The sequence below is a fragment of the Gasterosteus aculeatus genome, chromosome 1, assembly GCF_964276395.1.
Source record: "Gasterosteus aculeatus chromosome 1, fGasAcu3.hap1.1, whole genome shotgun sequence".
NCBI classification, from domain to species: Eukaryota; Metazoa; Chordata; class Actinopteri; order Perciformes; family Gasterosteidae; genus Gasterosteus; species Gasterosteus aculeatus.
Window position 1 is genome coordinate 109,620 of NC_135688.1, and position 12,607 is coordinate 122,226.

General features: G+C 48.3%; 1 protein-coding gene and 2 non-coding genes across 7 annotated transcripts; all 3 read left to right on the plus strand.

The window, feature by feature from the left end:
• Nucleotides 1–569: 569 nt before the first annotated feature.
• atg16l1 (ATG16 autophagy related 16-like 1 (S. cerevisiae)) lies at nt 570–12,607 on the plus strand. 5 transcript variants are annotated; one of them, XR_005712605.2, is made up of 21 exons: nt 576–1,155; nt 1,988–2,096; nt 2,176–2,269; nt 2,356–2,461; nt 2,630–2,703; nt 2,782–2,851; nt 5,784–5,965; nt 6,043–6,108; nt 6,185–6,271; nt 8,397–8,456; nt 8,540–8,584; nt 9,453–9,555; nt 9,991–10,096; nt 10,569–10,639; nt 10,732–10,803; nt 11,182–11,298; nt 11,370–11,504; nt 11,573–11,722; nt 11,811–11,858; nt 12,046–12,147; nt 12,232–12,607. XR_005712605.2 is itself a non-coding variant. In XM_040181036.2 (21 exons), exons 2-21 carry the CDS (start codon nt 1,994–1,996, stop codon nt 12,323–12,325), a joined length of 1,860 nt encoding a protein of 619 aa, XP_040036970.2. In that variant the 5' UTR covers nt 576–1,155; nt 1,988–1,993; the 3' UTR covers nt 12,326–12,607. The 5 variants fall into 5 exon arrangements, 4 of the variants coding, with proteins under 4 accessions (XP_040036986.2, XP_040036970.2, XP_040036977.2 ...); XM_040181036.2 differs by having other exon boundaries at nt 11,182–11,302; nt 11,399–11,504; XM_040181043.2 differs by having other exon boundaries at nt 594–1,163; nt 11,182–11,302; nt 11,399–11,504.
• Nucleotides 9,615–9,882, plus strand: LOC120830222 (small Cajal body-specific RNA 6). The gene has a single exon (XR_005713879.1).
• On the plus strand, nt 10,845–11,115 carry LOC120830230 (small Cajal body-specific RNA 6). Its single transcript, XR_005713881.2, has one exon.

Below are 12,607 nucleotides of genomic sequence, written 5' to 3' on the forward strand. Positions count from 1 at the left end.
CAAAGACGTGACTCTCCAGGTCGTCTTCAACAAAACACGTGACTCCACCTGTTGTTCTGGAGGTGAATCGCTCTGCAACACGCGCGAGACTTTACAACCAGGAAGTGAAACCAGTGCGTAAAGACGCGTAAAGACGCAGAAACATGCGCCAACCTTTAAATCTCACTTTTTTAAATTGTCACCTCAGCAAATCTGCCTATTGATGACGCTGCGGCTGAGTATTGAGCCTCCACACCACCAACAGCGCGACGACACACACGCACAAACACACAAGTTGGCTCTTGTTATTTCACCAAGTGACAGTATGTAAAAAATGATTTTTTTCACGGCACACTGGTTGAAAAAGACTGACCCGGAGAGTCACGTCTTTGTGTGTGGAAGTCGTTGGTGGGTTTATTTATTGATCATAGACTTTATTGCCCCGTGCATCCACACTGCTGCTTTTCATCAAGGACACATTTGTCCCGTATTTTCCTCCACGACTTTGTCCCCCTCGTTTGTGGAGATCTCCCTCCATGAATCAGAGGCCATCCGGCGTCCTCATAGTCCGCCAATGACGGCTTGTACACGTGATCATGTTTACGCAATTCTTCACACAAAAGCTCTTCAATCTGATCCGTTCTCTCGTAAACATTCTTTATTTTAATAATGGCGGTATCGGGTTATGAAAACGGGAATGTGAGACTCCGTAAAGGACGTAGTTAGCGGACCAATCACAGCCTGGTGCGCTGCGGGAGGCTTTCGACGCAAGCCTAGAAATGGGTGGACACACGCAAGGAGGTGTGAAAAGACACGCAGGGGGTCTTGCGTCGCTCTGAAAACGCAGAAGCATAAACTAGGCTTTAGTGAAAGTGGATGTCGGATCCCCTTGACCCCGGGACGTTTTCCACAGAGGTCAAGGAATAGTGGCTAGAAAAAGACGTTAGTAGGGATTTTTTTGAAAATCTGAATCTAGCCCTGGCCTTTATTCCGCTCATATTTAAATGCGACGTCATACTCATGCGACGATCCAGGAAGAACGCCAAGGAGCCAAAATGGCGCGGATCTGGATGGAGGCAGCTGAAGAAGCTGATGTCGGTTAAGAAGAGGACGCGGACCGTGTAACACAAAACACCGTGAGGCGCTGCCGAGGTTTCCGGAGAAGAGGAGCCAAAGGTAGATGTGTACGTTATAATATCCGTTAAACGCTCAGGTGGTTGCTAACCTAGCATGCTAACATGTCGAGTCACGGGGACCAGCAACACCTCAACGTTACCGGGTTAGTGACTCGGTTTGGAGCAGGCATATGTATCCTTCAGATGGGTTACATTTTACGAGACATTATGGCGCTTTAGCATGTAATCTGGTTAGCTTTGCCGTGTTATTGTTCAATTTAGCAACATGCTAACAGAGAAGCTACCAGCAACTAAACATGTGATGATATCTATTCATTCTGTTTGTCACTGCCTTACGGGTGAATCATCGGATGTAACTCTGTATTGTGAATTATGCTGCGTCCCGAAAAAAGGCCTGATTCCTCCAAGTTGAACGTGCAGCGGTTCGACGTAAAGACAACGAACCACAACCTGACGTCATGTTTGTTTACACGTTGCACCCTTTCTGCCCGTTGGATTAAACATTTACCAGATAACATGGCGGCATATTCAGACCACTTTCCATGCAGTTTTTTACTATATTGTAGTAATATTAAATGCAGATAGTTTGAATAGATTTATTAATAACGATATTATTAAAATGACTCATTTCTATTACACAAACTATCCAGAGATCCGACTGGTCTTGAACGCCACACAGTAGGAAGCTTGAGAGAGACACTCATGTGTAAACATGTTGTCTGTCTGCCATCAAGTATCTGTGGAGACACATAGGATACTTAATTTAAGACCGGAATTAGTTGATTAGTAAATTAAAATAAACCTACTTTAAAGTATTACACTCGGTAATACGACCCAGCAGAGTTCCTAACAGAGTGTTCCTTACCCCTCAGGGTGTCATGGCGGAGCGGCGTGCTGAGTGTTGGAAGAGACACATCTTAGATCAGCTGAAGGCCAGAGACAGAGTTCAGAGGCAGAGCTTTGAGGAGATTGTCCTCCAGTGTGAGTCTCACCTCCTGTCGCTCTCACTCACTGTCTCAGTGCAGATACATAATGACGACCTGTCTCTCATTGTCTTTAGATAACCGTCTGCTGGAGAAGTCTGACCTGCAGACGGTTTTATCAGAAAGATACCAACCGGACAAATACGACATCCAGAGAGGGCATGACTCTAGGTGAGTCCTTGACTTCCTACCCACCTTTTTTGTGACCTTTGACCCCCCCACACCCACCTCTGACGTGTCCGTGTGCTACCCCTCAGCTTGGGGACAGACCCTAGCCGTGGTGAGGTCCTGCAGCAGGAGATGTCTCAGATGAGAATCAAACACCAGGAGGAGCTGACGGAGCTGCACAAGAAACGAGGAGAGGTGAGTCCCACTGGTGATGTAATCTCATGGCTGATTAAAGAAGGTTTGATTTATTTACTATGATAGAAATACGTCGTTAGTTTACAGAACTGGTTCAACAACGGAGGCGGTCAAATAGTCTCGGGGTCAATAAAAGTTCTGGATACACGTTGTCTATTTGTCCTGCAGCTGGCTCAGAATGTGATCGAATTGAACAATCAGATTCAGCAGAAAGACAAAGAGATCCAGAGCAACGAGGCCAAGTGAGCGCGCGCACACACACACACACCAGCATTTAGCATCGCACAAGCACATGACCTCATGTTTGATTTCCTCACCAGGATGTCTGAGTACCAGCAGCAAGTTAGCAGCCTGGAGGGGGACTGTCGGGAGCTGAGGGGCTACCTTCAGGTAACCTCTCACCTGTGCCAGAGACCTCCTTATGACCATAACTCTTGTGTCCTTTGGCAAAGGAACGACATGATTTCGTCACCATGAACACGGAATGACTCGTCTCATTGGATTAGACCCCTTTGTTCCTATTAAGGTTTGGCTGGTTTACCAATTGACTCTTTTGTCTCAGATCCCCAGGTGGATTTCATAGGTGTCTGTTAGTCGTCCTTCTGGATTAGTGTATCTGCAGCGCTTTATAAAGTGACCTTTTTAAATGAAGATACGATCTGGCTTCCTGTTACAATCGGAGACCCACACACATCACATTGAGTTGAACTGAACTCTATTCATCCCTCAAACTCATGTCTCCTTTATTGGGTTATGTTTATTAATATTAAATAATACAACACTTTCTAGTGGCACAGTAAAACTACATATAGGCCAGACTTTGGAGTTGACTTTGTGATGAAAATCAATGAGCAGTAAATGGTCGGATTACCCACAATCCTCTCTTGCTGCAGCCTAGCGACTTTGAGACACAGCTACGAAGCGGCATCCCAGTAGCCTGCAGCCTTCGTAGACCGGGGCTGTGTAGGGGCAGGCTGACCCGAGCGGTCTGTCCTACGGAGGGACTTCCTGCTTGTGTCATCAGCTTTACCTCCGCTGCTCCTGTTGCCTAGCAACCTGCTGATCTTAACAATTAAAGCCTTAAAACCCCAAAATGTATAAAGTAGACATAAGGAAAAAAAATCTTATTTCATTTCATTTAGGAAGATGCGCTTCTCCTCCGGAGCATCATATATTTCAGAGTGAGAGAACCTTTTCCGGTTTATTTTAAATTCAAATTAAATCAGTTAATGTATAATACTTTACTAATTTAGAATTACTTTCATCTTAAAGTAATATTGCAATCTTAAGGCAGAGGAAATTCCATTTATGTTGTCAATAAAAATCACAACAGAACACATTTATTAACTTGTATGCAGGGACTTTTCTTTTTTCTTGCATAGGATACGAACTATTTAAACTGTAAAATATTACAGACTATGTCCACGCTACAGCAGCTTAATGTCACCACACACATCGTTCTCCGTCAGCTTGATGCTTCCTCCTGCTCCATAAAACACAACTAAATGTAAAGTTCATTTATAATCACACAACAAAACCAAAGCAGGTTCAGTTTTTTGTGTATTTATTCTGTATCACTGACTTGTGATATTTCAGGTTCATAACTGGTCTACCTGAGCTCACCGATCCATTTCTGTTCATAATATGAAGTATAAACTGTATATAAAACCGTCACAGCGTCAACCTCCAAAGTGTGAAAGTCATTAAAGTGACTTTTCACTAATGACTACGGGCGGACGAGCCGTTAACGCTTCATGGACCCAGGGGGGGTTCAGGGGCTGTAAGGGGCAACTAAGAGCAGTTTGCTCTAAAGTCTTATGTGAATTTAAAAACACGACATCGGTTACCGATGTCACGCAAGTGATTTCATAAACTAAGATATGATGTTATATATATTATAACATTTCTATCGTATATTTGAGCGAATTCTATTACTTAATATTGAAATTCTCCTCGGCCCACACTGCATGCTGGGATGTGCTGGGCCGCAAAGGATAGATCATATGTGTCCTCCACACCGGCTCCTAGAGGACCCCTCGACCGCGTGGGGAGGAGCCGACCGATTGGGACAGGCGAGTCTCCGCTGAAGTGACGTATGCGGTCGACAAATGTGTCCTTAGCGGCTTTGAGACAGAGCCAATGAGTCGGTACGTGCTCAGTGTGATGTCGCTGAACCAGAGTGGAGGAGGAGACCGAACATTCAGTCTCAACATTTACATCAAAATGTGCAATTAAGCCTATCAAGCAGGAAAACAACCATTACAATATTTTTTCTCACTTTGGAGCAGCTTACATGGAGAGGAAACGTTTTCCTCAGTAGCTCTGTTAGTGGGCGTGTAACCATTCATTTTAACAACGATTCGATTCAGTGACTTTACTGCACAGTGCAGGCAAAGTTTCTGAGATCCCTGTTGTTTCTTGTAAGGAAATCAGGTTTAAATGAATTATGGATATTATAAACAAGCAAACAACAATTAATGGCAAATGTATTAACCTTTTATTTGAATCCAGTGCCATTTTCAATGTAAACATGACACAATAATTATACAATGTTTGGATCAATTCACAGACACCTCATCGTAGGGCCGCACGTCTTTACAGATGAACTTGTTACTGTGATGAGTTTGCTGGCGAGGCCTGAGGCGTCTGCAGAGCTGAGTTACCTGCTGCTGCTGCAGCGGTGACGCTGCTCGAGGTCCTGACTGTCGCCGTTGTTTAATCCCACGGCGCCTTAGTAGACGGCCGGAAAGATTCCTCGTGTTTCCGTGGTTTTTTATTTGTCTTCTACATATTCTACAAACAGCGAGCGACTTATTTAGAACACCTCCGTGTTTGCAAAAGCCCAAATGTTTCCACTGGATCGATACGTTGGTTTGTAAATGTCTCGCTCGCAGTCGTCTCCTCCACGCCGTGTGTAGTTGTTCAGAGTTTCGCGCGGCTGCCGCTGCGTACTGATGACGTCACAGACAGGCAGACTGAATCCAGTAACGTTTAACGTGTCCAAAGTGCACATCCATACCGTTTGTGCTTAAATCCAATGTGCAGTTTCCAAGTAACGATACAAATCGATTATGTACCATTTCAATCGATTTGTAATCGATATACGTCGTCCGGAATGCCGATTTGCGGAGCACAGATCAATTCAGTTGGATCGCAGGAATATTAATCCATTCAGTGGATGAATCGTTAAACACCTGTTAGTCTTTAATACAAAAGGGATTTTTTTTTTAAATTTTATAGCAGCGTCTCTGTGTTACACTAATACCTGAAGAAGAGAACCTATAGTGGAGGTGTACTCTGAAGATCTCCTGGTCTCCTCCAGGACCTGGAGCGGGCCAACCAGACTCTGAAAGACGAGTACGACGCTCTGCAGATCACCTTCTCTGCTCTGGAGGAGAAGCTGAGGAAGACCAGCGAAGACAACCAGGAGCTGGTGTCCCGCTGGATGGCTGAGAAGGCTCAGGAGGCCAACAAGCTGAACGCAGAGAACGAGAAGGACAACAGGTGAGCCCGCCCAGGTGTGTGTGGCGAGGGGGGGGCTGTGATGGGCTTGTGATTGACCCCCCTGACTGTTCTTACAGGCGCAGACAAGCTAAACTGCAGAAGGAACTGGCCGACGCAGCAAAGGAGCCACTTCCCATCGAGCAGTCAGTACCTCATCACCCGCTCTGTGATGTCATCACCCGCTCTGTGACGTCATCACCCGCTCTGTTTTCTCCCAAGGGACGACGACATAGAGGTTCTGTCAGAGGACGGCGGGAAGGGGGGAGGAGAGACGTCTCCCAAGAGACCCCTCAGCAGGACTCCAAGGTAAGACCAGGATGGACTGCCACTGGTTTTGAGACTGATCTAAAGCGAGTTCTCCACACTTCAGCCTTACGACTGCCAGGGGAGGGAGGGAGATGTGTGTGTGTGCGCGCCAGAGACAGGGCCACATGATGCCTATAAGCTCCTCCCACACAACTCCAGAAGTCTTCAATGATGTCTGCAGCATATCGTTCAGTCCGGGAGCTCCACCAGCCTAACCTCAATCTGCCCACCATCCGTCTCTGGCAGCAACACGATGACCAAGTGGTTCTGTCTGATTGGTTGAGCAGTGACCGCCATCGGCTCTTGACCCCTCCCACCATCAGCGTTTAGAGCAGGGGTCTCAAACTCAAATCAGCTGCGGGCCAGATGCAGCCCACTTCAACCGAACGCGGGCCAGACTAGCGTCCGAACGGCATGGTCGACAATAACACAACTTAACACTCACTTTCAAAAGCAGTCATTGAACCCCACCCTGGGGGATCGGTCCGAATGAGACTACAACACTAGTCCTCCTTTAACTCAGCGGGGGAGACCTAAGGTCATGTGACCGTGGAATTCCTTTATAGCCAAACGTGAAGTTACTTGAATCGAAGCTGCGTAGTGATGGACGGAGACGCTCGTCGGTGACGTCAGATGCTTCATGTGTTGTTAGTGTGAGTCGTAAAGGAAAACTTTATTAAACGGTTAGTCACATGATCACCTGCGCGAAAGAGGGCAGGAAACTGAATTTCACCCTCCTGCTCTCTGCACCTCGGGCGACACACACGACCCGCCCCCCATGTCAGTCACATGCATGCCACGTTCACTGGACAAGCACACAGTAGGAAACCAGAACATCATAACATGTCCCACACAGCAGCTGACAGTGGGGTTACAGTATAAAACTTGCGGGCCGCACTAACATTACACTTTCATATTAAGGATGGGGCCACAAAATATCGTCCCGAGGGCCGCAATTGGGCCGCGAGTTTGAGACCCCTGGTTTAGAGAAACAACCCCCACCTCGGGGAAGAAAAGGAGCAGTGGCATAGACTGCAACAGGAAAACAGTAACGGAGAAAACAAGGAGCGAAAGTGCCCCCCACTCACCTGTACATCAGCTGTGGCCCCTGTGCTCGCCTCCAATTCCCCTGATACGGTCTTCATTTCCTGCTTCCTCCTCTCTCCACTTCCCCTGATACGGTCTTCGGTTCCTGCTTCCTCCTCTCTCCACTTCCCCTGATACGGTCTTCGGTTCCTGCTTCCTCCTCTCTCCACTTCCCCTGATACGGTCTTCGGTTCCTGCTTCACTTCCCCTGCTACGGTCTTTGGTTCCTGCTTCCTCCTCTCTCCACTTCCCCTGATACGGTCTTCATTTCCTGCTTCCTCCTCTCTCCACTTCCCCTGATACGGTCTTCGGTTCCTGCTTCCTCCTCTCTCCACTTCCCCTGATACGGTCTTTGGTTCCTCCTTCACTTCCCCTGATACGGTCTTTGGTTCCTCCTTCACTTCCCCTGATACGGTCTTTGGTTCCTGCTTCCTCCTCTCCTCTTGCTGCCAAAGTAGCTCCCCGTCTTGAGCACCTACCTGCACTTTGGGAGCCTCCTCTCTCCTGGTCTCAGCCGGCGGCTCGTCACCCACACGGGGCAGCACACTTCGCCAGCTGCCATCCACCCGAGCTTTGGTGTTTGCGAGCTCCTTTGCCGGTACGTGGCGCCCTCGATGGGCTTGTGAGGACAAACGGCCTGCTTGTGCTCTCCCCTAAAGCTGAAACCACCCGTTCCTGCATCGCTTCACCCTGAAGAACATCTTTAGCGTCTGAGGGGTATGGACACCTGTCTCCTGAAGGAGTGGACATGCTTCAGCTTCTCGCTCTTGCAGCCCAGTCCCACAAGCCGGAGGACTCGCGCTCCAGCACCGGGTCGAATGGGGGGAGGGGGGGGGCGCATGGAGGGCACCGCAAGCAAGCACACCCTGCCAGCAAGAGCTCCTCCTTCATGAACACCAGGACCACACACACAGAATTATCTAAGAAGACACAATGAGCCTTGTTTTTACAGCTACATAGTGTTCATGTTTCATAAACCCAACATGATGATGATATTGTGAGATGTTCCTCTAGCTGACCGCCTGTCATGTCCCTGCAGTAAGAAGAGTTCCCAGCCTCCTCCTGCTGGTCTGCTGGACTCCATCTCCAACATCTTTGGGTACGTAGCTGAGAGCTCATTGGTCCAAAGTCTGGACCAATGAGCTGTTGTGATTCACCACCTGTCTGTCTGTCTATCTGCAGCGAGTCTGAGTGTGTCAAGCCTGGACTCGCCCCCCCACTCTCCAGGTGAAGGAGTGTGTGTGTGTGTGTGTGTGTCTGTGTCTGTGTACACTTTTGGCTCCTTGATTGACCGCTGGCTTCTTAAGTCATTTATATTATTTATTAGCCTCCTGCTGGTTTGTTTTTGTTATGTAATATAACTAATTACGTTGTACCCTCAAAGTTTATATCACAGACTTGAACACTGTCTGAGTGGGGGGGGGCGTGTCCTTTGATTTTATGTTGGTATTCACGCGGTGAAGATTGTAAGGACGTGATTATTTTTGCCATAACCTTAATATGTAATCTTCGTTTATAGAAAGACATGTGGAGTCCACAATTGTATCTGTAGTGTTTCTCCTACCGTTGGGGGAATGCCCCCCCCCCCCCCCGGACTGCCCTCGCCCTGCGTTAGACGGTTAGTTAACGGTGACGTCTGTTTACATTCAGTTTAAGCTGCAACCAAAACATTAGAAATAATTATCAATGACTTATGACCCTCAGGTGACCTTACCTGTGTTTCCACCCTGACACATGACCGCCGCCGTAACGACCGGTTGTTCAGGTTAAAAACTGCTATAAGAACATTGCTTCTGAGGATGAAAGTGTTTGTGGACGGGAATAACCGGGGGTGTCCGGGTGCGGCTGGACACCATTTTCATCTTTCCATGCGTCTGTCTGTCCTCTGGTGGGAGTGAGCCCATCGGGGTAGAACTCCGCCGTGCGCTTTGGGACTTTCTTTGTGGGCACGGGGGGGGAGGGCCCTCCCCACCCACCCCTATATCATGGTAGGGGAAACACTGACCGATAGTGGATTGGTGTCCGTACGGTGGACTGGTTTGTAACTGGTTGTTGTTGGACTGGTCTGACTGGTTTGTGATGATCTCCCCCTCAGGCGTCGACCTGCTAACTCCTTCAGCTCCTCGCCTGAGAACACTGACGCCCCCTCTGGAGTGTGTGCTGAGGTCCGAGTCCCTTCAACCGCTCTCCACGTGTTCGTAAGTAACCAGTGGAGTCCCACCTGATGGTTTGATAACATAAGGATGGTGTTACCAGAGGTCAATGATGAGCAGTAAAAGGTCTGATTACCCCAAATCTTCTCCTGCTGCCCTCTGGCTCCCAGCAGCCCCTCTGTGCACCCATCACGCTCTAGTGGTGCTGTGGTGGTCCCAGGGGCTGCTGACAGACAGGATGTGACATCACAGTGGGAGGCTGTACAAAGACCCTACAGGCTCCGTGTGACTGACATCCCACAGAACCAATCAGAGTGGAGTGTGAGGCTGAGGAGAAGGAGGGAGATGATCTCTAGTTTTCAACCTGAGACCAAAACCTGGAAAGAAACATGTTTTCATTAGTTCAGAGTGTGAGTGTGTGTGTGTGTTCCTGTGCGTGCGTGTGTGTGTGTTAATTTGTGCGGTAATGTGTGCGTGCAGGAGGCACATGACGGCGAGGTCAACGCAGTGAGGTTCAGCCCCGGATCTCGTCTCCTAGCAACAGGAGGGATGGACCGCAGGGTGAAGCTGTGGGAAGTCGTTGCAGGTGAGTCATCCGGTCTCTTTAGGGCGAGAGAGACCTGGTTCCCCGTGGTGGGTTTGTTCGTCAGATGGGTAGGCCTGTTTCCGTAATCAATATATTGACTTATTATATGAAAATTAGCACGATCATTTTGTGCTGCCATATATTATACAGTGGGGAACCGATTTTGTAGGTTTTCCCGCTTACAAAGTGTCACTTGTATCATCGGTACTCTTCAACTGTGAGTGACGGAATCTAAAACAAAAGTCCAGAAAATCACATGTATGATTAAAAAATATATATAATTTGCAGTTCATTGCATGACATAAGGCCGATTGTTAGCGGCACAGAGACGCCGCGTCTCTCCCTGCGGCGAAGCGCCGGGTTAAACCAACATCGCACAACGAGTCAATCTTGGCAGCCCTACAGATGGGTTAGCAGGGTAACTGGTCCCATCACCTGTATTTAGCTCGTCTCTTGTATCTCCTGACTGCAGGTCGCTGTGAGCCTAAAGGCGCTCTGACCGGCAGCAACGCTGGAATCACCAGCATCGAGTTTGACAGCGCTGTAAGTCATCAGTCACTTGTTACACTCTCAATAGTTGATGACTCCTAACTGCTCATTTAGTGATGATGATGTCATACATGTCCTGTTTTTAGGGCTCCTATCTGCTGGCGGCCTCCAATGACTTTGCGAGTCGGATCTGGACCGTAGACGACTACAGACTCCGAGTGAGTCTTCTCAGTTCTCGCTCTCTGAATATTTGTATTGTGGTCGATGATGTCATGTAAAAGGTCTGAATCTCAGATCCCCCTCGTCAGCCATTTTGGCTCCCAGCAGCCCCTCTGTGCTCCCATCATGCTCTAGTGTTGCAGTGGTGTTCTGGGAAGCTGCTGACAGACACAGGATATGACGTCACAGTGTGAGTGTGTGCAGAGACCCTACAGACTCTGTGTGACTGACATCCCACAAAACCAATCCGAGTGGAGTATGAGGCTGAGGAGGTGGGGCCTGAGTGCTGATCTCACTTTTCTCCTGAGACCTTGAGAGCTGGTTTGATGTGTGAGGTTCAGTTTCCTGTTGATCCATTAGAACTTGTGTGTTTCCAGCACACCTTGACGGGCCACAGTGGGAAGGTGCTGGCAGCTCGCTTCCTATTGGACAACGCTCGCATCGTCTCCGGGAGCTACGACCGCACGCTGAAGCTCTGGGACCTCCGCAGCAAAGTCTGTACGTTTCTACAGGTCACCATAGCAACCGTGGACATGTGTTTCTATTAGATTCTATTTCTCTGCAGAGTTATTACCTGCCGCCTCACCTGTACAGGTATGAAGACGGTGTTTGCTGGTTCCAGCTGTAACGACATTGTGTGCACGGAGCAGTGTGTCATGAGCGGACACTTTGATAAGAAGGTTCGATTCTGGGACATCAGGTGCGTTATTAATGTTTTGCGGTTTCTTGCTCATTACCTGTTGCTATAAACAGGTGTTCATATTTTAGAGCAGAGAGCATCGTCCAGGAGCTGGAGCTGTTTGGGAGAGTCACGTCTCTGGACCTGAACCACGACCGCACAGAGCTGCTCACCTGCTCCAGAGACGACCTGGTGAAGATCATCGACCTGCGCACCAACGCTGTGCGGCAGACGCTCAGGTGAGTGTGACCGAGCGCACAGTGGGGAGGCCCGACCCACCAGTGATCCTCGTTAATGTGTGTGTGTGTGTGTGTGTGTGTGTCTTAGTGCGCAAGGCTTCAAGTGTGGAGCTGATTGGACGAGAGTCACCTTCAGGTGAGTCAACAGTTTTGTTGAAGAGTCAAACATTGCATTTATTAATCTGATCCCTGTTAATGCAACTTTCCACTTCTTGTGCAGGTGTTTCACAAAAAACAGACTAAGTTTAAATCGGTTAATCATTAAGAAGTTGAGTCATGCTGAACGTTTTCTGTGATGTTGTTGTTGTTGTTGTTGTTTACAGTCCCGACGGCAGCTACGTGGCTGGAGGATCAGCTGATGGAGCTTTGTACATCTGGAATGTCCTCACAGGGAAAGTGGACCGAACTCTGGACCGGAACCACAAGTAAGAACCAGAATGAACGACAGTTATGTATAATTATTACTGCAGGAGATTTATTGTGACTCTGGGAGCGCTTGTTTTCTACAGCTCTGCCATTAACTCGGTGTCCTGGTCGCCCTCCGGAGCATTTGTGGCCAGCGTGGAGAAAGGCAGCAAGGCCATCCTGTGGTCTGACATGTGACCTGATGGAGTAGCAAGAGGTCTGATGTAGCTGCTCTTTGACCTGATGGAGATGATGATGAAGCTCCTCTTCTTGTTGAACTCTGACCAATAGGACTTGTCCTTTCTTCATGTGGACTACTCGGTAAACGCCGGTGGAATCTGGTGTTTACTCTTTTTCTTCTGGGACCTTTCAATGGTTCCGATGGTTTAAATCAAACCAACATGTTCAAAGTCTTTATTGAAGATAAACAAATGTGTCCATTGGGCTAAAGTCTGAGAATAAAGTCTCGTAATAGCCTGA